Source organism: Diaphorina citri, unplaced genomic scaffold (assembly GCF_000475195.1).
Source record: "Diaphorina citri unplaced genomic scaffold, Diaci psyllid genome assembly version 1.1 scaffold276, whole genome shotgun sequence".
NCBI classification, from domain to species: domain Eukaryota; kingdom Metazoa; phylum Arthropoda; class Insecta; order Hemiptera; family Psyllidae; genus Diaphorina; species Diaphorina citri.
In genome coordinates, this window is record NW_007377712.1 from 86498 (window position 1) to 113962 (window position 27465).

The window sequence follows — 27465 nt, forward strand, 5'->3', positions numbered from 1 at the left end:
AAGTTGTGGACTTTTTATGAAAGGTCTTGTTAAGCTAAATAATTGTGATTTGTGATCTCTGATAAGTACCTAATTTTCTCATCAATTTGTGTTGTGAACTCATGTTTAATATTGTCAAACATCAAAGTTCCGAAAGATGACGGTCACAAACTTTGGAATGATGCGCCCGTGTTACACTGGATACCCATTTCAAGGTTGGTACTCACCTACTTACCCTTATATCTACTTACCTGTACCTACAGACCTACCTCGAATGACATAGACTAACCATTCTTATGGACAAAAACTGATTGTTGTTATTATTGGTTATTATTGAATATTTAGTGGAGACGCCAAAACTACTATAACTCCTTATGGATCAATAAAATTGGTGGATGTGCCAAAATTACAATTCCTATGGGAATCAGGGATAAAACCTTTATTTTTATTGGTGGATCTGCTGAAAGTACTATTATTGTGGATCAAATCTTGTTTTATTGGTGGATGTGCCAAAACTACAATACTTCGTATTCTTATATATAGATACCTAGTTTCGTGAAATGTGTAGATATACCGAGTTAGGTATTGAAAAAAAGAAAAAGAATTTTGGTACATACTAGTAAAATTTGACTAGGCTAAGCTTTTTTACATAAAAATCATATAGATTAACCTTCATGTTGTTACAGGACGTTACAGAGACTGAAATCCTCTAACACCAGTCCTCCACCCCAGATAGATTTTGGGCCCGATCTATAAGAAATCTTATAAGAAATCTTATGTTTCGTCATACGCGTATAACTCTCGAACAATTAGTCCGATTTTGATCAAACTTGGCAAATATATGTTGCACATAATGTTGGCCATTTGACTTCATTTTTGGGATCGATCCGGGCTCTGAGGACCCTGAAGCTGTGCTTTTTTCTGAGAGACATCTACAATGTACTGATTTAGTCAAAGGCTCAATTGTCTCCCGTAGGTACCCTGTATATTTCTAACACGATTATATTTTAAATGGTCCCAATAACTCGCTTGGAAAAACTGTTTCTCTAACAACATTGTTTGTAAATTAAAACAAAAGGGACTTCAATAAATATAAGGGACTATTATTTTTTGTAAAGACGGTAAAACGGAGCCTCGGGGTACAAGTAGGTAACCTACACCCTCGTGTTATATGTATATTACGATACAAAATAACCAAAATGATAAATAGACTATATATAGAGCAGGGATCGGCAACTAAATCCCGGTCGGGTCCGGATAAACCCTGAAAACAGCTTTCCGGTCCGGAGTCCGGACGGATAAAAACTGTTCAAAAACAAAGTCCGATCAATCTTCAAATCTGCAGCGCCGCAGGCAAAATTTTTCAAAAAGTACATATATGTACCTGAAGCTCGTCATGAGTATTGACGTAATACCTACATATGTACCTAATTCTTAGATAGTTGAATTTTTCGCAGTCCGGATTCCGATCGCGGTCCGCCAGTTGCCGACCGTTGATCTATGAGAAGTACATAGGTACCTACTTGGATGGGTAAGCACATACCAAGTTGGGTTCAGAGGACCTAAGGAAATACCTACCGTGGCCGGAACGTAGTGTGGCGGAAAAATCTTCCAAGTTCTGTCCGAGAGACGTAGAAGTCGAGTCGGAAACTTTTTTCGTGACACACTTATTCAGACTTATAGGTACCTACCTACATACCTACCTATGCCTACCACACTGATACTTACCTCTAACTTACATCAGATTTATATCTCGTATAAGCAAGGTATCTGAAATAGGTAGTTATAGGTATCAGCCTGTCAGGTTGGTTTACCATATTCAGACCCAGGTAGCTATACCTACTAGCGCAAAGAATACCGAAGCGTTGGCACGGTTGAGTGGCTTGCTTTTGTTTACCACTCTGCCAGAGTTCTGTGTTTCCCGTGAAAGTCCTTCGCTCGGAATTAGTCATGCTGATCAAGTTGGATATAAAAATAGATATTTTTGTGTAAAAAAAAGTTTTTCCTTCCCTCCTACGTTGGTTCTGATTTTGAATATACATAGAATAGAATATGCCTTGTTTATCCTGCCAGAATGAGACTGAAAAGTCCCTTTACTCCCGCAGTCTAAGCAAGGTCTTATATATTTCATAGGTAAGGTTTATACTTTATAAATAGGTACGTAAATAAAACCTCGTTTAAAGCAAATCGTCAGGTTTGGATTGTTGAATGTTTGTGGAGTTTGGATGAGTCTAAGGCCAGCCACGCACTATCAGAAAGTTAGAAAGTTGCGATCTACCTGATAGAGTGTGTGCTCGTCAGGTATCAGGTAGACCTGGCAGGCGGAACTTTTCAGCCGTACTTGATGTCACCTGTCAGGTTGATGTCACCTACCTAATAGTGAGTGGCTGGCGCTTGGAACTCCTAGCACGCTTGAGCCTTGTAAAATCTAAATAGGTAACAATAAAATAGGGCCGTGCTTACATAAAATTACAATATTATTGCAAATCAATTTAGGCAGGTAATTTAAGCATTTTGGATTCAGATAAGATCTGATCATCGTATTTGATTGATACTTAGGTCCCATGGTCCCATGCTTCATAAAAGACAGGAGGCAAGTACGAGTACCTATGTATAATCAAAATTAAACGGATAGGTAGATAACTAGGCACTTACTCGTATAATATTATGAATAAGAAGATGAGAAGCTTTTCTTTACAGTAGTTGAAATTTTGAAACAATGCATTTAGAAATTCTTCATTTCAGGCATGATGATGTTTTGTTGTTTTCTATTACATATAGTATAAAGAAATGTTTGAAAATGTTGACATTTTACGCTTACTGTTTTATGACACTGTTATAAACATTGACAAAAAAAAAAAAAAATTCAGACTTATAGGTACACCGGTACATACCTACCTATGACTACCACGCTGATACTTACCTCTAACTTACATCAGATTTACTCGTATAAGCAAGGTATCTGAAATAGGTAGTTATAGGTATCAGCCTGTCAGATTGGTTTACCATATTCAAACCCAGGTAGCTATACCTACTAGCGCAAAGAATACCGAAGCGTTGGCACGGTTGAGTGGCTTGCTTTTGTTTACCACTCTACCAGAGTTCTGTGTTTCCCGTGAAAGTCCTTCGCTCGGAATTAGTCATGCTGATCAAGTTGGATATAAAAATAGATATTTTTGGAGTAATACACAAAAAATCATGATATTCTAAATAATTACGAAAAAAATCTGAACAGACACCTTTCTTGTGTTTACCTACATTGTCTACCAAATAAGTCATAAGAAAACCGCAACTGACAGCAATATTCATTATTCAAACATTCGGACTAATGTCACGAAAATTTCAGAAAACCACAAATAGCCATTTGATTGTCATTTCGAATGCCCTATCTAATACATACTTTAACTGGCCTAGCTGGAACAAGCCTAAAAAAAGCTGGAACCTACTTATTGAAAAAAGAAAATGAACTTTTGGTACTAGTAAAATTTGACTAGGCCAAGCTTTTTTCAGATAAAAATCATGCAGATTGACCTTCATATTTTTACAGGACGTTACAGAGACGAGAACCCTCTAACCCCAGACCCCCACCCCTGGAAAGATTTTGGGCCCGATCCGGCCTTTATAAGAAATCTATTTCGTCATTCAACTCTCGAACAATTCGTCTGATTTTCATTAAACTTGGCAAATATGTTAATGTTTGGAATCGATCCGGGCTATGAGGACCCTGTAGCTGTGCTTTTTTCTGAGAGACATCAAGGTACATAGTACAATGTACTGATTTCGTCAAAGGCTCGATTGTCTCCCGTAGGTACCCTGTATATTTCTAACACGATTATATTTTAAATGGTCCCAATAACTCGCTTGGAAAAACTGTTTCTCTAACAACATTGTTTATAAATTAAAACAAAAGGGACTGCAATAAATAGAAGGGACTATTATTTTTTGTAAAGACGGTAAAACGGAGCCTCGGGGTACAAGTAGGTAACCTACACCCCCGTGTTATATGTATATTACGATACAAAATAACCAAAATGATATTATAGACTATAGAGCAGGGATCGGCAACTAAATCCCGCTCGGGTCCGGATGAACCCTGAAAACATCTTTCCGGTCCGGAGTCCGGACGGATAAAAACTGTTCAAAAACACAGTCCGATCAATCTTCAAATCTGCAGCGCCGCAGGCAAAATTTTTCAAAAAGTACATATGTACCGGAAGCTCGTCATGAGTATTGACGTAATACCTACATAAGTACCTAATCCTTAGATAGTTGAATTTTTCGCAGTCCGGATTCCGATCGCGATCCGCCAGTTGCCGACCGTTGATCTATGCCTACGTTTGTGAGAAGTACATAGGTACCTACTTGGATGGGTAAGCACATACCAAGTTGGGTTCAGAGGACCTAAGGAAATACCTACCGTGGCCGGAACGTACTGTGGCGGAAAAATCTTCCAAGTTCTGTCCGAGAGACGTAGAAGTCGAGTCGGAAACTTTTTTCGTGACACACGTTTCGGCACGGCGGTCCGACAGCCTTACACGTTTAGGTTGAACTATGTCCGTCCTCAGGTAGGTATATCTATGACTTGTATCTTACCCTTAGGATAGACATCTAAATGACAGAAGAAAAAAAATCTGAGTAGAGCCATCTACGATACTGACAAAATTCAAGAAGAGAAAGAACATTTTTTCTTCTTTCAAGATATGCAATATGTAGCTAGCTACCTATGTTGACTGACACAAGTCAAAATTTAGAAAATTCGGGAAAAAAGTTTCTAGGAAAATATCATTATTCTGAACATCAGGGATATTATGTAGATAATAATACTCCCTGAACATGAAGTTAATTTCAAAACTAGGGATAGTTGAATTTTTCGCAGGCCGGATTCCGATCGCGGTCCGCCAGTTGCCGACCGTTGATCTATGAGAAGTACATAGGTACTTACTTGGATGGGTAAGCACATACCAAGTTGGGTTCAGAGGACCTAAGGAAATACCTACCGTGGCCGGAACGTAGTGTGGCGGAAAAATCTTCCAAGTTCTGTCCGAGAGACGTAGAAGTCGAGTCGGAAACTTTTTTCGTGACACACGTTTCGGCACGGCGGTCCGTTTAGGTTGAACTATGTCCGTCCTCAGGTAGGTATACCTATGACTTGTATCTTACCCTTAGGATAGACATCTAAATGACAGAAGAAAAAAAATCTGAGTAGTGCCATCTAGGTACAATACTGACAAAATTCAAGAAGAGAAAGAACATTTTTTCTTCTTTCAAGATACTATGCAATATGTAGCTACCTATATGTTGACTGACACAAGTCAAAATTTAGAAAATTCGGGAAAAAATTTTCTAGGAAAATATCATTATTCTGAACATCAGGGATATTATGTAGATAATAATACTCCCTGAACATGAAGTTAATTTCAAAACTAGGTACCTATTCTAAAAACTCGTCATGGTTGATTATATTGGAACCAATGGGAAGTTGTTTAGGAGGAGCCAACCAATGAACGAACATAGTTGAGAAGAAGAAAAAATGGTAATCAGTACCACCACTGATTTCAGATTCTATGGATCAGTTCTTTTTGATATCTTTAACCGTGAAGTCGTGACTAATTTTCCCAAAACCAAAGTGTATCAATTAAAATTGCCTTAAATTTCAAAATTTTCTACTAAAATCAATAATTTTTAAATTTTATTTCAATAATACCTACCTATTCTTAAGAGGTCCGAAAATGCAGAATTACTCTAAATTGTAAGGATAAGGTGTTGGTTTTATACTACTCAATATAATACTCATGGATACCTATAAAACAGTACGTTATAATGTTTTACTTACACTGACGAAATAAAACATATACCTAGGTAGATATACACTTGGACTTTGCTCAATATTTATTAATTACTGATGCCGTATGAGTGAAAATCCTTGTAGATATTAGGTAGATATCTAGCAACACTGACTAAGTATACTTAGCTGAATATTGACGGGGAGGTAATATTTCCCAACCCATCTTTAGGTAGGTATAGAACCTTGGTACCTTGTGGTTTGCTAGTCACGTCCTCTCTATTTTGAGTGTCAGTAGCCATTTTCTTTTTCCTTAGAACTGGGAATGTCTTGCCAGGTGTGTTGTGCCTGTGATACACAAATCAAAACAAAAAGAAATTATTACTTTTTTGCCTGTACTTATTATGTGAGTAAGCTCGATGTTTTGACTTTGAAGTTTATGATACTTTATGCACATAGTACTTGGAATTCGTTTCAAACCGAGCTTTGGTATTGAGTACATACCTCTTACCTTTGTGTAATTGAGTACATACAAGCCTACAAATGTACAGATACATATATCTATACACACCAAATATGGTGTTTTGAAAAATTTCGTCTGTCTTTCAACGCTGATAGACCTGTTTTTGTCGTTTTTGTCCTTTTTTTTTTCACGAGAAAACAACTCGATCGTTTAGTTATCCTTGTACTAATACTAAGTTATTCCCTGCATAAAATCTTGTACATTATTGGTATGTAGGTATAGGCACTTATGCATGTTTTACTTCATGTACTACATTTGGTTATCTTGGGCACTACATAAACGTCATTTCATCGTAAACCTCACAGTTTATTAACAAGCGCGAGAGGTCCGAAAATGCAGAATTACTCTAAATTGTAAGGATAAGGTGTTGGTTTTATACTACTCAATATAATACTCATGGATACCTATAAAACAGTACGTTATAATGTTTTACTTACACTGACGAAATAAAACATAAACCTAGGTAGATATACACTTGGACTTTGCTCAATATTAATTTAATTAATTACTGATACCGTATGAGTGAAAATCCTTGTAGGTAGATATTAGATAGATATCTAGCAACACTGACTAAGTATACTTAGCTGAATATTGACGGGGAGGTAATATTTCCCAACCCATCTTTAGGTAGGTATAGATTCAACCCAGGGTAGAATTTATAATCGGGCAGTCGGCCACGGGGATAAAAAGGTTTTATGATGCGGCAATAAAATTAGAAAATGGCCTTAAATTTGGGTTTTGATGTATTCACTTTCTTTGGAATTGTATCTAATAATGTTCATGTGAATCATGAATGTCCTTCAGTAGGTCTAAATAAAAGTGAAGGTCTCATCCCAAAAGTGACCCAATGTTCCGATTTTTCGCTGTTCTCTTTAGAAACTCTCTTCCATTGTTTCCTTTCTTTTTCCGTTTAACCCAAGTTTCTGCTAAATAACTTCAAAGAAATGGGAACATAAAAAGACATGACAAGTTGTACTGAACCTACATAGGTAATAATCTACGTACCTATGCAATTTATAAGTAGATATACCTACATCGGGGAAGGCCCGTTGAGGATTTAAAGATTTTAAAGTAATAAACTCGAAATGAAACCAAAGTTTTGACAACTTCATTTTGTAATTTACAAAGAAGTACAAAGTGTCTTGGCAATAAAAAAGAGTTTTACACTCTCCTTACAAGGACGTAATTATGGTATTTTGTTTGGACAGGTCTAAATAGGGAGCGTCCAGGACGTCACAGCTAGTATTTCGACATTTCTTTTGTAAGTAGGTAGGTACCTCAGGTATTTAAACGAATTTCGAATTGTGGGTTTTAGAACGTTTTTTTTCATTTCTTTACCTGAGGTGTGATAAGTTCTTTGCTGAAATGATAAAAACTCACCACGTGAAGTTTCAAAATCATGTCAGTTTTGTTCTTCAAATAGGTACCTAGGTATCTACTGCCTATATAATATTTAAATTAAGTACATATATCTACTTTTTTAAGGAATTCAAATAACAGCATACCTAATCACTTTCGGGAATTTGGCAATTTGCAACCCAACTTTTTCGTCATTATCAGTTGAATCATTTTGTAGATTAGGTAAAGGCAACCAAGCTCCTCTATCCCCTCAAACTCAGGCAAGATATGACCCCGGACCAAATAGTGACACTGAATAAGAACCGAGCTGTGGCGGTGTCTTTCATGATTTAATTCACCACGTGAAGTTTCAAAATCATGTCAGTTTCGTTCTTTAAATAGGTACGTATCTACTGTCTATATAATATTTAAATTAGGTACCTACATATCTACTTTTATAGGAATTCAAATAACAGCGTACCTAATCACTTTCCGGAATTTGGCAATTTGCAACCCAACTTTTTCATCATTATCAGTTGAATTATTTTGTAGATTAGGTAAAGGCAACCAAGCTCCTCTATACCCTCAAACTCAGGCAAGATATGACCCCGGACCAAATAGTGACACTGAATAAGAACCGAGCTGTGGCGGTGTCTTTCATGATTTAATTACATTTCAAGTCTGCCTTCTTTTTTTTATTGTTTGAAAACTTTACTCTGTATTAATTGTATTTCTTTTTTTACCGCCCGACAACTTCGAATTGGGAGGATTATGAGATGTGTGGTGAATATTTTTCTCATTTTACTGTTTTGAAACAGCACAAATTTTATTGCAATGGGGATAGTTTTAATTTAGAAAACTCTCCCCAACCGCTCTTCCATTGTTTGAAAACTTTACTCTGTATTAATTGTATTTCTTTTTTTACCGCCCGACAACTTCGAATTGGGAGGATTATGAGATGTGTGGTGAATATTTTTCTCATTTTACTGTTTTGAAACAGCACAAATTTTATTGCAATGGGGATAGTTTTAATTTAGAAAACTCTCCCCAAGATTAGTGCGACTGTGGGTATCGGATAGGTATAAAATGAAGCTCAAAAAAAATCTGGAAATCTATGTAGGTCTCAGATAAGTAGTGTAAGAATATCCACTTACATCATTAAAATTAACAGATACCATAGATGAAATCCACTTGTCCCTAGAGTCTACGTGGAATAGAACATACGTCTACCGGAATCTATTGTAGATCTTTGCCTCTAGATTCCATAAAACAGAACTGCTGAGTTACCAAAGAGACTGAGGACTCAGCATACTCTCCCCAAGATTAGTGTGATTGTGGGTATCGGATAGGTATAAAATTAAGCTCAAAAAATTCTGGAAAGTAGTGTAAGAATATCCGCTTACTTCATTAAAATTAACAGATAGGTACCATAGATGAAATCCACTTGTCCCGAGAGTCTACGTGGAATAGAACATAAGTCTACCGGAATCTATTGTAGATCTTTGCCTCTAGATTCCATAAAACACATTAGTGCGATTGTGGGTATCGGATAGGTATAAAATTAAGCTCAAAAAAACTCTGGAAATCTATGTAGGTCTCAGATAAGTAGTGTAAGGAATATCCACTTACATCATTAAAATTAACAGATACCATAGATGAAATTTAATCCACTTGTCCCGAGAGTCTACGTGGAATAGAACATAAGTCTACCGGAATCTATTGTAGATCTTTGCCTCTAGATTCCATAAAACAGAACTGCTGAGTTACCAAAGAGACTGAGGACTCAGCATACCATAGAACTACCTTGGTACCTTGTGGTTTGCTAGTCACGTCCTCTCTATTTTGAGTGTCAGTAGCCATTTTCTTTTTCCTTAGAACTGGGAATGGTTTCACTTTTTTTGTTCAATACAGTAGATTCTACTATTTTATAATACCTACGTAGATATCAAGGATCTTATGACGATATTTTTTTCTGGTATTGTGGTTTGTGATCGATGTTTTACAGTCATTTTACAAGGCTTGAGGTTATTGTTATTTGTCAAAAGGAGAAGATAGCAACAAAATAATTGCAAACAATTTGACTGGAAAAGACAATGAGATTTTAATCCTAATCGATTAAACTCTTGAAAGTTTTGAAGTAGCAAAAAATATTATAAGAATCTTACCTACATTAGGTACCACATAAATTAAAATTAGACATGTATGTATTTGTACCTGTACCTACAGACCTACCTCGAATGACATAGACTAACCATTCTTATGGACAAAAACTGATTGTTGTTATTATTGGTTATTATTGAATATTTAGTGGAGACGCCAAAACTACTATAACTCCTTATGGATCAATAAAATTGGTGGATGTGCCAAAATTACAATTCCTATGGGAATCAGGGATAAAACCTTTATTTTTATTGGTGGATCTGCTGAAAGTACTATTATTGTGGATCAAATCTTGTTTTATTGGTGGATGTGCCAAAACTACAATACTTCGTATTCTTCGTATTTACTCCTTACAGCTAGGATAAGGACTTTTTACCCGAGATAGGATAAACTTTACACCCATATTTATGAACAAAATGCTGTTCGTGCTAAGCATAGTCTCAAGGCATTTGATTGGTCAATTTTGACTTGATATTGATCTAAGAACGATCATTCTTGTTCATAAATACGAGTGTTAATTTTCTAAATATAAGCATATGCTCTAAATATGGAAGGTAGGCACTAGAGTCACTAGACCTTTTAAAATTCTTACAAGTTAACACAAAATTGACTGTTGCTCTTAAAAGTAAAGAGATTTTTTCCGTCTCAAGTTTAAAAATAATTTGAATATGAACGTTCTCTGAATAGGTATAAATGAATTTAGAAGGTACCTATTCTTATTTTCAGCCAAACTCCATTCACAAACAGCCCAATCTGAGGCTTAGATGTAGGGGCTAGGCAGGCCTAAAGGATAGGTTAAGCTTATAATCTTATTCTAATTTTGAAAAACCCACATTGGTGGCTGTCGGAAACCGACGTAAACAGAAAAGGTACCTATTCTTATTTTCAGCCTAACTCCATTCACAAACAGCCCAATCTGAGGCTTAAATGTAGGGGCTAAGCAGGCCTAAAGGATAGGTTAAGCTTATAATCTTATTCTAATTTTGAAAAACCCACATTGGTGGCTGTCGGAAACCGACGTAAACAGAAGATCCACAAGTGCAGTGGCGGAACCCCATTGTCTTGGGAGATACAGAGAAGATTAATGATGAGATCCTGTCGGACTAATTAATCCTCACAAGTCTGACTGCATAGCACAGGCTCGGATCATCATACTTACACACTAGCTATTAGACATTTTTAATTAGATATATCAGTAATAAGTAATGAGATATCAGTAGGTTTGAAATGTTAGAAAGATAGCAAGACCATTATGCATTTAGCAGTACATATTTAGTAAACTCCACATTTGTTACAACTACATATTTGTTCGAGCTAATTGGTTCATACCCATTCATATTGTACTCTAAATTATACCTAACTTTTAAGTTGATTTTTCAAAATTTTAAAAAATACGGTAGGTACCTAATTTATTATGCACCGAAAAGAAAGAACCTATATTTTTCCTTTATTTCCTGAGCCAGTCCTGAGCAGATTCCGGTGCATTTGTTTTGTGGTTCAATAGCTATTAGCCGACTGCCTCGGTGCCTATGGTCCCAGTTCAATTACCGGCATTGTTTCAAGAGTCTACAAATAATTAGGCAGATCAGCAGGACTATTTTTCCATCTACTCTTTGACTTTTTGTTTGAAATACCGGCAAAGAATGGTCTCATTCCAAGTTATGTACCCAGTGATATTTTATGGTGTAGGGAGAAACAGGGATACCTAACCTAAGCAGAATTTAATAAATACAACTTTATCCTAAAAAAATCTACCCTGAAATCAATCCTTCGTCTTGGCCCGCAGTTCTGTGGTTTGGCATGAAAAGACTTCTTTAATTTGAGAATCAAAAGGTCCATCTAATACCAGTAAACTGTTGGTCTGTGTTACACCTTCCAAAGTTCACTCGAATCTAGTTTTTCTAAAGTGATCTAACACTGTTCTTCCAATCTATTTCATTACATGCCTTCAGGCACACTCCTGGCCCTTGGAATCAATTTAATTTGAAGACACTATTTACTAATGAAAATTTGTAATGAAACAATCAGTTGGAAAATACTCGTAATATACCTAATAGGTATCTACTTGAAGTGGGCACTGGGCAGACCATTAACGACTTGAGCAGATTTCGATGTTTCAGGCCAGGGCCGGGTGAACCAGTTGGGTGGCGTAATTGGTTCATAGGTTCATACCCATTCATATTGTAACGGAATGTTTCAAAAGACGGCGAAAGAAATTTTGATTAGAACCAAAATTATTTCACTCTAGATTATACCTGCCTTTTAAGTTGATTTTTCAAAATTTTAAAAAATACGGTACCTAATTTATTATGCACCGAAAAGAAAGAACCTATATTTTTCCTTTATTTCCTGAGCCAGTCCTGAGGAGACTCCCGTGCATTTGTTTTGTGGTTCAATAGCTATATTAGCCGACTGCCTCGGTGCCTATGGTCCCAGTTCAATTACCGGCATTGTTTCAAGAGTCTACAAATAATTAGGCAGATCAGCAGGACTATTTTTCCATCTACTCTTTGACTTTTTGTTTGAAATACCGGCAAAGAATGGTCTCATTCCAAGTTATGTGCCCAATGAACCAATGATACTTTATGATGTAGGGAGAAACAGGGATACCTAATCTAAGCAGAATTTAATAAATACAACTTTATCCTAAAAAATCTACCCTGAAATCAATCCTTCGTCTTGGCCCGCAGTTCTGTGGTTTTGGCCTGAAAAGACTTCTTTAATTTGAGAACCAAAAGGTCCATCTAATACCAGTAAACTGTTGGTCTGTGTTACACCTTCCAAAGTTCACTCGAATCAAGTTTTTCTAAAGTGATCTAACACTGTTCTTCCAATCTGTTTCATTACATGCCTTCAGGCACACTCCATTGGTCAAGGGTCTAGGTTTTCCTGGCCCTTGGAATCAATTTAATTTGAAGACACTATTTACTAATGAAAATTTGTAATGAAACAATCAGTTGGAAAATACTCGTAATTGGCCCTTGGAATCAATTTAATTTGAAGACACTATTTACTACTTAATGAAAATTTGTAATGAAACAATCAGTTGGAAAATACTCGTAATATACCTACCTTAGGTATTTACTTGAAGTGGGCACTGGGCAGACCATTAACGACTTGAGCAGATTTCGATGTTTCAGGCCAGGGCCGGGTGAACCAGTTGGGTGGCGTGTTCATCAATGGCAGACCACTTCCCAATCATATTCGGCTCAAAATCGTCGAGATGGCCGCGGCTGGCGTCCGTCCCTGTGTGATCTCAAGACAACTTCGCGTATCTCATGGCTGTGTATCAAAAATCCTCAACCGGTATCAGGAAACTGGCAGCATTCGCCCAGGAGTGATCGGAGGGAGCAAACCCGGCTCAAAATCGTGGAAATGGCCGCGGCCGGCGTCCGTCCCTGTGTGATCTCAAGACAACTCCGCGTATCTCATGGCTGTGTATCAAAAATCCTCAACCGGTATCAGGAAACTGGCAGCATTCGCCCAGGAGTGATCGGAGGGAGCAAACCTCGCGTTGCTACTCCGGATGTGGAGAGGCGGATTGAGGAATACAAAGGCGAAAATCCGGCCATGTTCAGCTGGGAAATTCGTGATAGGTAAGTTTTAAATTTTACCGCTGGCGCTTTGGAACTCCTAGCACGCTTGAGCCTTGTAAAGTCTAAATAGGTAACAATAAAATGGGGTCGTGCTTATACATAAAATTACAATATTATAATATATCAATTTAGGCTGGTAATTTAGGCATTTTGGATTCAGATAAGATCTGATCATCGTATTTGATTGATACTTAGGTCCCATGCTTCATAAAAGACAGGAGGCAAGTACGAGTATGTATAATCAAAATTAAACGGATAGCTAGATAATGAGGCATACTTGTATAATATTATGAATAAGAAGATGGAAGCTTTTCTTTACAGTAGTTGAAATTTAGAAACAATGCATTTAGAAATTCTTCATTTCAGGCATGATGATGTTTTGTTGTTTTCTATTACATGTATAGTATAAAGAAATGTTTGAAAATGTTGACATTTTACGCTTACTGTTTTATGACACTGTTATAAACATTGACAAAAAAAAAAAAAACTACTTCATCCTCCTCTCGCTTTATTTAACTCTCCGAGAATTAAGGAGCGCGGTAGCTCTCCGCTCCACCAACTGCCAAGTCAAGAAAGTTTGACAGCGCTACAAGAGATTAGGATAACAGTAGCCCTTATTCTTATTTAATTCTTTAACATCCTAAAAGTATAAGTAAAAAATTCTCGTAAATAGACCATCTCGCTTTTCCGGATACCCTAATTAGCACAGTACCTACTTTTTTCTTGGAAAGTTCTTGGTGCTTTTGAAAGTTGTGGACTTTTTATGAAAGGTCTTGTTATAAGCTAAATAATTGTGATTTGTGATCTCTGATAGGTACCTAATTTTCTCATCAATTTGTGTTGTGAACTCATGTTTAATATTGTCAAACATCAAAGTTCCGAAAGATGACGGTCACAAACTTTGGAATGATGCGCCCGTGTTACACTGGATACCCATTTCAAGGTTGGTACTCACCTACTTACCCTTATATCTACTTCCCTGTACCTACTGACCTACCTCGAATGACATAGACTAACCATTCTTATGGACAAAACTGATTGTTGTTGTTATTATTGGTTATTATTCAATATTTAGTGGAGACGCCAAAACTACTATAACTCCTTATGGATCAATAAAATTGGTGGATGTGCCAAACGTACAACTCTTATCTAGCGAATCGTGTTAGATATTATTGGTGGATGTGCCAAAATTACTATTCCTATGGGAACCAGGGATAAAACCTTTATTTTTATTGGTGGATGTGCTGAAAGTACTATTATTGTGGATCAAATCTTGTTTTATTGGTGGATGTGCTGAAAGTACTATTATTGTGGATCAAATCTTGATTTATTGGTGGATGTGCTGAAAGTACTATTATTGTGGATCAAATCTTGTTTTATTGGTGGATGTGCTGAAAGTACTATTATTGTGGATCAAATCTTGTTTTATTTGTGGATGTGCTGAAAGTACTATTATTGTGGATCAAATCTTGTTTTATTGGTGGATGTGAGGAAAGTACTATTATTGTGGATCAAATCTTGTTTTATTGGTGGATGTGCCAAAACTACAATACTTCGTATTCTTCGTATGTTTTATTGGAAATCGTGTTAGATATTATTGGTGGATGTGCCAAAATTACAATTCCTATATGGGAACCAGGGATAAAACCTTTATTTTTATTGGTGGATAAGCTGAAAGTATACTATTATTGTGGATCAAATCTTGTTTTATTGGTGGATGTGCTGAAAGTACAATACTTCGTATTCTTCGTATTTACTCCTTACAGCTAGGATAAGGACTTTTTACCCGAGATAGGATAAACTTAATTTTCTAAATATAAGCATATGCTCTAAATATGGAAGGTAGGCACTAGAGTCACTAGACCTTTTAAAATCCTTACAAGTTAACACATTTCACCCGAGATAGGATAAACTTTAATTTTCTAAATATAAGCATATGCTCTAAATATGGAAGGTAGGCACTAGAGTCACTAGACCTTTTAAAATCCTTACAAGTTAACACAAAATTGACTGTTGCTCTTAAAAGTAAAGAGATTTTTTCCGTCTCAAGTTTAAAAATAATTTGAATATGAACGAATTGTCTGGAAAGAGCTTCGTGAAAGGTTCACTTTTATTGATCCAGTAATAAAAGAGATGGAAGATTTATTGCTTTTTATTTTCGGTAGCTCTCCGCTCCACCAACTGCCAAGTCAAGAAAGTTTGACAGCGCTACAAGAGATTAGGATAACAGTAGCCCTTATAATCTTATAAATAAGTATCTTGAACCTTGCTTGTGAATCAGTGACTGCGTTGTGCAAGGATCCGTCTGTTAGGTATCTTTAACCCTAAATTTGTCTAGGATCTAAGATGGTGTTGAATGCGTTCTAAATGATCATGATAATTCCAAGAACTTGTGGAAAAAGAACTTTTGTTTTGAGGTTAGGGCTTCGCGTTGTTTTTGTTTGTTTTCATTGTAGGTATGATTATGGGAATGGCAACAATATTCTGAAAACAAAGTAGGTAAAATTCAAACTAATAATGTCTTTTTTAAGAAAGAAAAAAGAGAAATATTGTGATATTTTTTTCGATATTATTTATTGCTGTTTTGTGTAATATTTGCATTGTCTTCAAAAGTTATCATTGTATTGAAGACCATGTTAGGAGGGTATCTTTTGTTTCAAAGTCTTCAATTGTCTAAAATAATGTAGATAATATCTATTAAGTAGTATGAATCCTTTGGGCTCTTTCGAGAAAGGGTTATGAAAGACCAGGGGTTCGTAAACTATTGGTACACAATAGCTCTATATTTCCCAGTATACTAAAATCAACAATCTTGATCCTATGTGGTGTGTTTTCTATGTAGATTGTATTAGAAGTCATACGAATTGCAAAGAAGGTACAAAAAAAAAAAAAAAAAAAAAAAACTGTCCACATCCGTTATGAGTTAAATCCGAGACAAAAAAAAAGTTCTTGCCAGGTGTGGTGTGCCTGTGATACACAAATCAAAACAAAAAGAAATTATTACTTTTTTGCCTGTACTTATTATGTGAGTAAGCTCGATGTTTTGACTTTGAAGTTTATGATACTTTATGCACATAGTACTTGGAATTCGTTTCAAACCGAGCTTTGGTATTGAGTACATACCTCTTACCTTTGTGTAATTGAGTACATACAAGCCTACAAATGTACAGATACACACCAAATATGGTGTTTTGAAAAATTTCGTCTGTCTTTCAACGCTGATAGACCTGTTTTTGTTTTTTTTTTTTTGTTTTTTTTTTTTTTCACGAGAAAACAACTCGACCGTTTAGTTATCCTTGTATTAATACTAAGTTATTCCCTGCATAAAATCTTGTACATTATTGGTATGTAGGTATAGGCACTTATGCATGTTTACTTCATGTACTACATTTGGTTATCTTGGGCACTACATAAACGTCATTTCATCGTAAACCTCACAGTTTATTAACAAGCGAGAGGTCCGAAAATGCAGAATTACTCTAAATTGTAAGGATAAGGTGTTGGTTTTATAATACTCAATATAATACTTATGGATACTTATAATTTTACTTACACTGACGAAATAAAACATATAGGTAGATACACTTGGACTTTGCTCAATATTTATTAATTACTGATGCCGTATGAGTGAAAATCCTTGTAGATATTAGGTAGATATCTAGCAACACTGACTAAGTATACTTAGCTGAATATTGACGGGGAGGTAATATTTCCCAACCCATCTTTAGGTAGGTATAGATTCAACCCAGGGTAGAATTTATAATCGGGCAGTCGGCCACGGGGATAAAAAGGTTTTATGATGCGGCAATAAAATTAGAAAATGGCCTTAAATTTGGGTTTTGATGTATTCACTTTCTTTGGAATTGTATCTAATAATGTTCATGTGAATCATGAATGTCCTTCAGTAGGTCTAAATAAAAGTGAAGGTCTCATCCCAAAAGTGACCCAATGTTCCGATTTTTCGCTGTTCTCTTTAGAAACTCTCTTCCATTGTTTCCTTTCTTTTTCCGTTTATACCTAAGTTTCTGCTAAATAACTTCAAAGAAATGGGAACATAAAAAGACATGACAAGTTGTACTGAACCTACATAGGTAATAATCTACGTACCTATGCAATTTATAAGTAGATATACATCGGGGAAGGCCCGTTGAGGATTTAAAGATTTTAAAGTAATAAACTCGAAATGAAACCAAAGTTTTGACAACTTCATTTTGTAATTTACAAAGAAGTACAAAGTGTCTTGGCAATAAAAAAGAGTTTTACACTCTCCTTACAAGGACGTAATTATGGTATTTTGTTTGGACAGGTCTAAATAGGGAGCGTCCAGGACGTCACAGCTAGTATTTCGACATTTCTTTTGTAAGTAGGTAGGTACCTCAGGTATTTAAACGAATTTCGAATTGTGGGTGTTTGTACTGTTGTACACTTTCTATCTAAATCTTTCTTCGAACTTCGAAGTACACAGGAACCTTTTCTAAACCTTCTCTCAGTTTCCTCTGGTAGCCTCTTTCTTTCTGTGGCCTGTGCCTTATTGTGGCCCTGTCTCATTTTTACTAGCAGACTATCGGACATCACATAGCAGAGTTTGTACACTTTCTATCTAAATCTTTCTTCGAACTTCGAAGTACACAGGAACCTTTTCTAAACCTTCTCTCAGTTTTCTCTGGTAGCCTCTTTCTTTCTGTGGCCTGTGCCTTATTGTGGCCCTGTCTCATTTTTACTAGCAGACTATCGGACATCACATAGCAGATTGTAAAGCCGATCCATAATTTATCGTCCAATACATTTGATATTTTATTGCACTTCTGAATGATCTTCTTTCCCTACATGCTGTTGACCTTTCAAGGAGTGAAAGAGGCCTTCAACTTAAATCCCACAAAATTCTTCATCAACTAATCTTGTTATCTCGCACGTTTTATTATTACCTATGTGCTAAAATTACATACCTTAGTTGGCAAATTCTGGACATTTCAAAGTCTAAACTCCATGATACATTCATGAAAAAGAAATAGGTAGGTAGTCTACGTAATATAATTTACATAAGAGGTATATGACCGTAATATTTTTCACAACAAATCTAGCAACAAGTCTCTGAAACAAAGAATAGGCACCGTACACAATGTGCTAAAATTACATACCTTAGTTGGCAAATTCTGGACATTTCAAAGTCTAAACTCCATGATACATTCATGAAAAAGAAATAGGTAGTCTACGTAATACAATTTACATAAGAGGTATATGACCGTAATATTTTTCACAACAAATCTAGCAACAAGTCTCTGAAACAAAGAATAGGCACCGTACACAATAGAAAAACGGACCCTGAAAAGTAGGGTCTTACTGTAACCTTTTAATTCTTTTTACAGATTTTAATTATTTATTCCTAATGATTTTTTAGGTTCTTCAACTCTTCTAAATTCAAATCATAGAATTAATCATGACCTTTTTTTAAAAGTTAATAGTGAACTCGATCATGATGTCCTAAATTTGACTTTCTATTGAAAGCAAATGTAAAGAAGCGGAACATTTCATCAAACGTTATCGATGGATTTTTTTCTTCTTCTTCTTCTTCTTCTTCTTCTTCTTCTTCTTCTTCTTCTTTCTTTACTGTCGACTTTTGTTTTAAGAACGGTGACATTTTTACAGTAAGGTTTGAAGTCAAACTGTATAGTAGTTCTTCTTCTTCTTTCTTTACTGTCGACTTTTGTTTTAAGAACGGTGACATTTTTACAGTAAGGTTTGAAGTCAAACTGTATAGTAGTTCCTAAATTTGACTTTCTATTGAAAGCAAATGTAAAGAAGCGGAACATTTCATCAAACGTTATCGATGGATTTTTTTTTCTCCTTCTTCTTTCTTTACTGTCGACTTTTGTTTTAACGGTGACATTTTTACAGTAAGGTTTGAAGTCAAACTGTAGTAGTTCCATAAATCAACTTGTAAAACCATCAAAATGAACAACATACATCAGTGAAATTTTTTTTGGCTATTGTAAGATGTCAGGGTCGGTCAGTCACTACTTACAGTAGACCCATTTATGCTGCTCCCTTCTCGTATGTAAAATCGGCTATTGTAAGATGTCAGGGTCGGTCAGTCACTACTTACAGTAGACCCATTTATGCTGCTCCCTTCTCGTATGTAAAATCGATGCTACCGAAAAGTAAACTTTTCATTCCTATTTTTTGAGAACAGACAAAAGGAACGAACTTATTGTTTGGGATCAATTGAGTTTAAAAGAGCGACGGAACCAAATCACACCATTTTGATTTTGCTATGAGGACATTATTTAAGACAAAACAAATCGCTTTTTAACTGCAGACACTGCAGTTGTTGGCTCACATGGCTTGAAATTTAGTCTGACTGAAACATGTGTGAGTTTTGCCAGACAGACACAACAGGAATTAAAATAAAAACTTCTCTTTATAATATTCTTCACTCGAATACCTAACGTACACCGTGGTAAATTAATTTTCCGCATTCATATAATACATCACTGCTCGTATCCTTTAATATTTTGAAACACATGGATAGGTACCCACGTATTACCAATGCTATTTATAAAAACATTCAATAATATCTACGTGTATTACCTATGTAGTTATGTATATTTACCTACCTACGAATATGTAGTGTAATGATATTGTAAATTAATTATTAAAAACATTAAATAATACCTACGTGTATTACCTATGTAGTTATGTATATTTACCTACCTACGAATATGTAGTGTAATGATATTGTAAATTAATTAACTTGAATTTATGAAAATAAAGAAGAGCTATATCAATTATTGGTGGAGATGAATAATGGGTTGAAAATTAATACCTAAAATGAATTTTCCAATTTCTTATGTTATTGGTTATTAGTTTTTTTTTGGTGAGTTTGACATCTCCACTAATCTGTTCCACGTACGAGTATGTATTCAGAGTTGATGAGTGCCTTTGACATCTCCACTAACTTGACTGATTTCTCATACTTGACTACCTTCGTTTAAGAGTTATGACAAACAAATACATACAAGACATCTACGGTGCCCCAAAAATCGCATGGGGCCCAAAATCTATTGACATCTCCACTAATTTGACTGATTTCTCATACTTGACTACCTTCGTTTAAGAGTTATGACAAACAAATACCTACAAGACATCTACGGTGCCCTAAAAATCGCATGGGGCCCAAAATCTAATTTGAGCAAATTTCTTGAAATGTCCATTTTTCCAAAATTCATCAAAATGAGATGAGCCCTTCAAGATGAGTTAATCATGGTTTTCTTGAAATGTCCATTTTTCCAAAATTCATCAAAATGAGATGAGCCCTTCAAGATGAGTTAATCATGGAATGAAAACTTAGACTCATATCGTTCGTTCCATTGACAATCTATCACATCACTGTGAAAGGTTTCTCTATGACACGTCCTAACTTGAATTTATGAAAATAAAGAAGAGCTATATCAATTATTGGTGGAGATGAATAATGGGTTGAAAATTAATACCTAAAATGAATTTTCCATTTCTTATGTTATTGGTTATTAGTTTTTTTTTGGTGAGTTTGACATCTCCACTAATCTGTTCCACGTTTCCACGTACGAGTATGTATTCAGAGTTGATGAGTGCCTTTGACATCTTGACTACCTTCGTTTAAGAGTTATGACAAACAAATACATACAAGACATCTACGGTGCCCCAAAAATCGCATGGGGCCCAAAATCTAATTTGAGCAAATTTCTTGTTATGTCCATTTTTCCAAAATACAAGATGACCCCTTCAAGATGAGATGAACCCTTCAAGATGAGGTAATCATGGAATGAAAACTTAGACTCATATCGTTCGTTCCATTGACAATCTATCACATCACTGTGAAAGGTTTCTCTATGACACGTCCAAATTCCAACATCTCCTCAATCTAGCATCAATACAACATAGGTAATAGATACATATTATGTCTTACATCTCAGCCTCCAGTAATATGTTATGTGCTTCTAGTGACTATATGTTTTCTAATTATCTCGGCACTTTATTACTTTCTGGCCAGAATATATATACGAATGCCTCTTTATTGCACTTTATTATTGGTAGAGAAAATGACTATGTATGAACTAATGACACTCGTACATACGAGCAAGAACCGTCAGGTACGCATTCGTATACCTATACGCACACGAGTAAAAAATACCTAAATATCAAATTTTGTCCTATCTACATTGTTTTATATCTTGCTCATTACCACAAGTTTGAAAGATAACTATTATAGAAAGGAAATTAAGAAGTTCATTTGTGAATTTGGCATCTCCACTAATTAGGCTTACCTACCCATTGTATTCTCTTCATATTAAAACGATAGGTGCGTTTGGCATCTCCACTAATACGAATAGGTACTTGGGAATATTGATAGAAATTAATAGGTGGATGTGGTGGATGTGACTCTCCACTAATATGTAGGAAGTATGTACTTGTACCTAGGTGCATTTGACATCTCCACTAATTAATTCTGCTTAGGTAACCATCATTTTCTTAGTAAGTTGGTTTGTTATCTTTCGTTTGGATAATATGATGTTTTCTGTTTCCATGTGCTGGGGGTGACAGACTTATCAAGGAAGGTCTCTGTGATAGGGGCAGTGCGCCCTCAGTAAGCGCGCTATCTCTCGTCTGTTAAGAGGACATGAAGGAGATGACACCTCGTCCGAGAAGAAACCTCAGTGATGGTAAGTTCCCATTTTGACCTTTTTTTAAGCGCTAGGCCACGGGTTCGATTCCCGCCTGGGCGGATTTTATCCTGGACGGATAATGTTAGTTCCGGAACGGCTGGCTTTCTCTATCCTGGTCTTCCTTCTCTCTTTCGATTTCGGACGATAAACCTTAGCAGTTACAGTTTCCCTCTGTCAAACCTCTTAAAAAAAGTCCTTTCTTCTCCCGTTTTCGTACGCGCGATTTTTCAATTTACCTGCCTCGTCATTATTCTGGAATGTACCCTGCATCGATTTTTTTGCACTCGCGTAGTGAGTTAATTTTAGCTGTGGGTTGTAGGACAGACATAAAGATAAGCAGATTCAAAGAACATGTTCGAAGATAATCTGAAATTCAGTTGGCACACCTGATGATTATTTTCGTTTTCCTAATAATGACAAAAAGAAACTTTATCTCGGTTTTGACCGTCAGGAACTCGTTTTTTTTCATTTCTTTACCTGAGGTGTGATAAGTTCTTTGCTGAAATGATAAGAATACTCACCACGTGGAAGTTTCAAAAATCATGTCAGTTTTGTTCTTTAAATAGGTTACCTAGGTATCTACTGCCTATTATAATATTTTAATTAAGTACATATATCTACTTTTTTAAGGAATTCAAATAACAGCATACCAAATCAGTGGTGGGTTCGGAATGCATTTGTCATGTATCAGTTGAATCATGTCACAGTGATAATGAGGTCAAAGAACAACCAGCTCCTCTATCCCTCAAACTCAGTCAAGATATGACCCCGGAACACAAATAGTACACTGAATAAGAACCGAGCATGTGGCGGTGTCTTTCATGATATTAGTAGTTACATTTCAAGTCTGGCTTCTTTTTTTTATTGTTTGAAAACTTTACTCTTGTATTAATTGTATTTCGTTTTTTACCGCCCGACAACTTTCGAATTGTGGAGAATTATGAGATGTGTGGGGTGTCTACCTTGATGATTTTTCTCATTTTACTGTTACCTTGAAAACAGCCAAGTCTAATTTTATTGCAATGGGTAAGATAGTTTTAATTTAGAAACTTCCCCAAACATTCAGTGCGATTGTGGGTATCGGATAGGTATAAAATTTTCAAGCTCAAAAAAAATTCTGGAAATCTTTGTAGGATCTCAGATAAGTAGTGTAAGAATATCCACTTACATCATTACAATTAACAGATACCATAGATGAAATCCACTTGTCCCTAGAGTCTACGTGGAATAGAACATACGTCTACCGGAATCTATTGTAGATCTTTGCCTCTAGATTCCATAAAACAGAACTGCTGAGTTACCAAAGAGACTGAGGACTCAGCATACCATAGAACTACCTTGGTACCTTGTGGTTTGCTAGTCACGTCCTCTCTATTTTGAGTGTCAGTAGCCATTTTCTTTTTCCTTAGAACTGGGAATGGTTTCACTTTTTTTGTTCAATACAGTAGATTCTACTATTTTATAATACCTACGTAGATATCAAGGATCTTATGACGATATTTTTTTTTCTGGTATTGTGGTTTGTGATCGATGTTTTACAGTCATTTTACAAGGCTTGAGGTTATTGTTATTCGTCAAAAGGAGAAGATATCAACAAAATAATTGCAAACAATTTGACTGGAAAACTGGAAAAGACAATGAGATTTTAACCCTAATCGATTAAACTCTTGAAAGTTTTGAAGTAGCAAAAATGTTATAAGAATCTTACCTACATTAGGTACCACATAAATTAAAATTAGACTTGTATGTATTTGTAGGTATGTACCTATTTTTAGGTATACCCAAGAAATAAATCATCAAGGTAGACACCCCGCCTTATAACATAAATTGACCACATTATTTTGCGGAAACATTTGTTGTTAAAATTGCTGTTTACGTTTTCAAATATTCATCTCCCCAAAAAAAGCAGTTGTTTGAAAACACTTCAAAAACTAAACACCAACCCACTAATTTTAACTACTAATATACCTTACTGCTACTACTTTTAACTTTTGATAATCGTGTATTCTCTCACACACTATAGCACTATACTATTACATGTGTTCATCAAGGGGGAGAGAAATTTGATAGTTGTTTAATGAGTTGGGGCGGTCTGACCCCTACTGAGTGCGGGATGTTCTTTTAAGAGGTCATTTATCACTGTGACAGATCCAATTAATACATGACAAATCATTCCGAACCCACCACTATTTGGTCCAGTATTATGCGCCACGAATTTGGGACTTACCTACACGCTAATTACTAATCTATCATTTAATATCTTACCTATGAGATTATGAGGTAGGACCTACTGTACCTATTGCATTTTCCCCCGTTATACGGGCATCTCTGTATAATAATTAAAATAATAATAAAAAAAAATGCACAATTCTAAGCAATGTAGAGAAAAAAGTAAAAATTAATTTTCATGAATATCACACTCCAAGGAGTCCTAGGTACTACTTACTTATCGTCAAAGTCATTCTTGCCTTGTATGAACCCTTAAAGGACCTACCATTCATCTTTCATAAAGATTTCGGTGTCACAAAAAGCTGTCATGGGTCGGAAACAGAACAACATTTTATTTTCCAATAGAGGAAACAGCAGCTTAACCTTTGCTGTCAAGCATGGTTTCATCTGACAAGTTGGGGGTAACTTCAAAGCCATCAGCCGTTATGAGAAACGTCATATATTATGAGTATTTTTAAAAGGTCTTCTGTACATTTCGGTGTAATATTAGAAGTTTTTTCTGGTGGCATTTTTTTTCCCTTGAAACAATAATTTATTTAGCGGTACTTATTCATCTTTTTTTCAAGAGTTTTCATAGTTGGGTACTTTGTGTTGGTGTTGCATCCTGTCGGGGGTATCACGCCTCGTTGTGAGTTGGAAAAAAATTACTGCGGCAGTTTTGCCAAAGTAGGTTACAAATTTCCATGTGTTTTGGTCAAGTTCTGGAAAGAGCTTCGTGAAAGGTTCACTTTTATTGATCCAGTAATAAAAGAGATGGAAGATTTATTGCTTTTTATTTTGAAAACACTGCATTAAGTTGTTTGGAATTCTATTCGTACCTACTTACTCGTGAATATGTAGTCAGTGGACTTATCGAGAGTCATTATTCATCAGGGGTGCGAGCTCTTTTGTCTTAATCTAACATGCATATCGATCAACTTTTCTCCTGTATATAGGTATTCAAATTGATTTGATTAATTTGAAAAGATGAGATGCTACCGAAAAGTAAACTTTTCATTTATTTGAGAACAGACAAAAGGAACGAACTTATTGTTTGGGATCAATTGAGTTTAAAAGAGCGACGGAACCAAATCACACCATTTTGATTTATAATTTAGTTGAAGCTAGATTCCTTCGTAAAGAAAAGACATTTTGGGCAAGGTCAGATAATTTTCGAAATTACCTATCTGATGAACAATTAGTAGGTACAATTACCAAAAAATTATCTATAAATGAAAATATACCCAAGTCAAAAAAGAGATGAAAGTTAATTTTTTTTAGGAAGAAAAAATAAATTGCAACGTCATGCAGCAAGTTAAATTATGACTGACGTGTCATTGTGCCATCTCTTGACAACCATGTGTATTTTAGGAGACAAATTACGAGACGCTTATTTAGTTTACAGTATTTAAAACAAATACAACCATATCATGAATGACAGGGGAAAAAAGTGTGGGTGAAAGAAGTTGAAAAAGAAAAAAAAAAAATGTCGGCAATTCCTCTAAGAGCGTTCAGAAATTGGTCATGGACCTCTCTTCCTATTTGAAGGCCCGGACAATTTCCTTCACTGACATTCTACACATTGTATATAGAGGTGGTACTGTTCCGTATTTCTTCTATATATACCTAAGGACTTTAAAAAATCCCGATGCCTCCTAAAACTATTTTATCCCAATCTAAATCTTTACTACAAACATGTCTAATATCTTGTACCTACATATTTGCCTCTTTTTTTAGCATTAACCAGTGCTAGGTAGCTCGGTGTTTACATTGAAGCAATCGTTGACATTATTTTGACAATTTTGATACATAACAGCAATATTGAATAATGGTTATTCCGATGTCATTTTTTTTTTACCATCATTATAAATATAGGTAGATACCTAATTAATGGATAGAGTACCAAAACGTGGCTTGGATCGATCGGTGCGTTAAAGTTTTTACGGTTTTTCCCAATCTAGACTGATAGAGAAAAACCCTCGAAATGATAAATTCTTGGACACCCTGAATAGGATTACCACCATTTGGTGAATGGTTAGAAACAACCAAGAAATTCTACATGTCTAATATCTTGTACCTATACATATTTGCCTCTTTTACTAGCATTAACCAGTGCTAGGTAGCTCGGTGTTTAATACATTGAAGCAATCGGTGACATTATTTTGACAATTTTGATACATAACAGCAATATTGAATAATGGTTATGCCGATGTCGTTTTTTTACCATCATTATAAATATAGGTAGATACCTAATTAATGGATAGAGTACCAAAACGTGGCTTGGATCGATCGGTGCGTTAACAGTGCCGATGTCGTTTTTTTTTTTTATTTTTATTTTTTACCATCATTATAAATATAGGTAGATACTTAATTAATGGATAGAGTACCAAAACGTGGCTTGGATCGATCGGTGTGTTAACACCAGAATTACAGGAGGGAAGTGTACAGCGTAAAAAACTCATTGCTGTGCCCATCATAGGTACATTTATGTAGGTATCTTTGGTGTTTCCGTCACCTTTCTTTCTGTGCCTTCAATAATGGTCGCTCGCTTGCCCTCAACTTTACAGGAACCGAAAATTCAACAAACATTGTTATTCGCAAGATATGTAGGTATTGTCAGTTGTCAAAGGTTTCATATATATACCTATATAAAAAAAAAAATCCATTTGTAAATTGCCTTTACCTTTGACACACATGGAGTGTGCCTAAAGGTATATGATGTTTTCAAATTCAAATCCACTCAACTCCTTCAACTTTTATGAGATGAGACACCGTGTATATTCTTCGGTACTTTAAGATCTCAGTGTACCTTACAGATCTTTCAAGGAACCTACTGCTGGTTCATAGCTCTCATTCATCCAATGAATTTTGAAATTTCGGCTCACTGCTCTTACGGGGTGTTATCATTGCTGTGCCCATCATAGGTACATTTATGTAGGTATATTTGGTGTTTCTGTCACCGTTCTTTCTGTGCCTTCAACAATGGTCGCTCGCTTGCCCTCAACTTTACAGGAACCGAAAATTCTACAAAAACATTGTTATTCGCAGGATATGTAGGTATTGTCAGTTGTCAAAGGTTTCATATAAAAAAAGAAAAAAAACCATTTGTAAATTGTTTCTTCAAATTTAATTGATAAGAGGAAGGTAAACCTTTACCTTTGACACACATGAAGTGTG

At 35.6% G+C, this 27465-nt stretch overlaps 1 protein-coding gene across 1 annotated transcript in view; it reads left to right on the top strand.

Annotated features, from left to right (window-relative positions):
• Nucleotides 1-81: 81 nt before the first annotated feature.
• The window catches only part of LOC103506951 (segmentation protein paired-like), a gene marked incomplete at its 3' end in the record, with an annotated part of 34912 nt that continues 7528 nt past the window's right edge, over nt 82-27465 (top strand). The window contains exons 1-3 of the mRNA XM_026821926.1: nt 82-194; nt 12908-12999; nt 13134-13378. Coding sequence (XP_026677727.1) covers nt 137-194; nt 12908-12999; nt 13134-13378 — 395 coding nt within the window. The remainder of the gene's footprint in view (nt 195-12907; nt 13000-13133; nt 13379-27465) is intronic.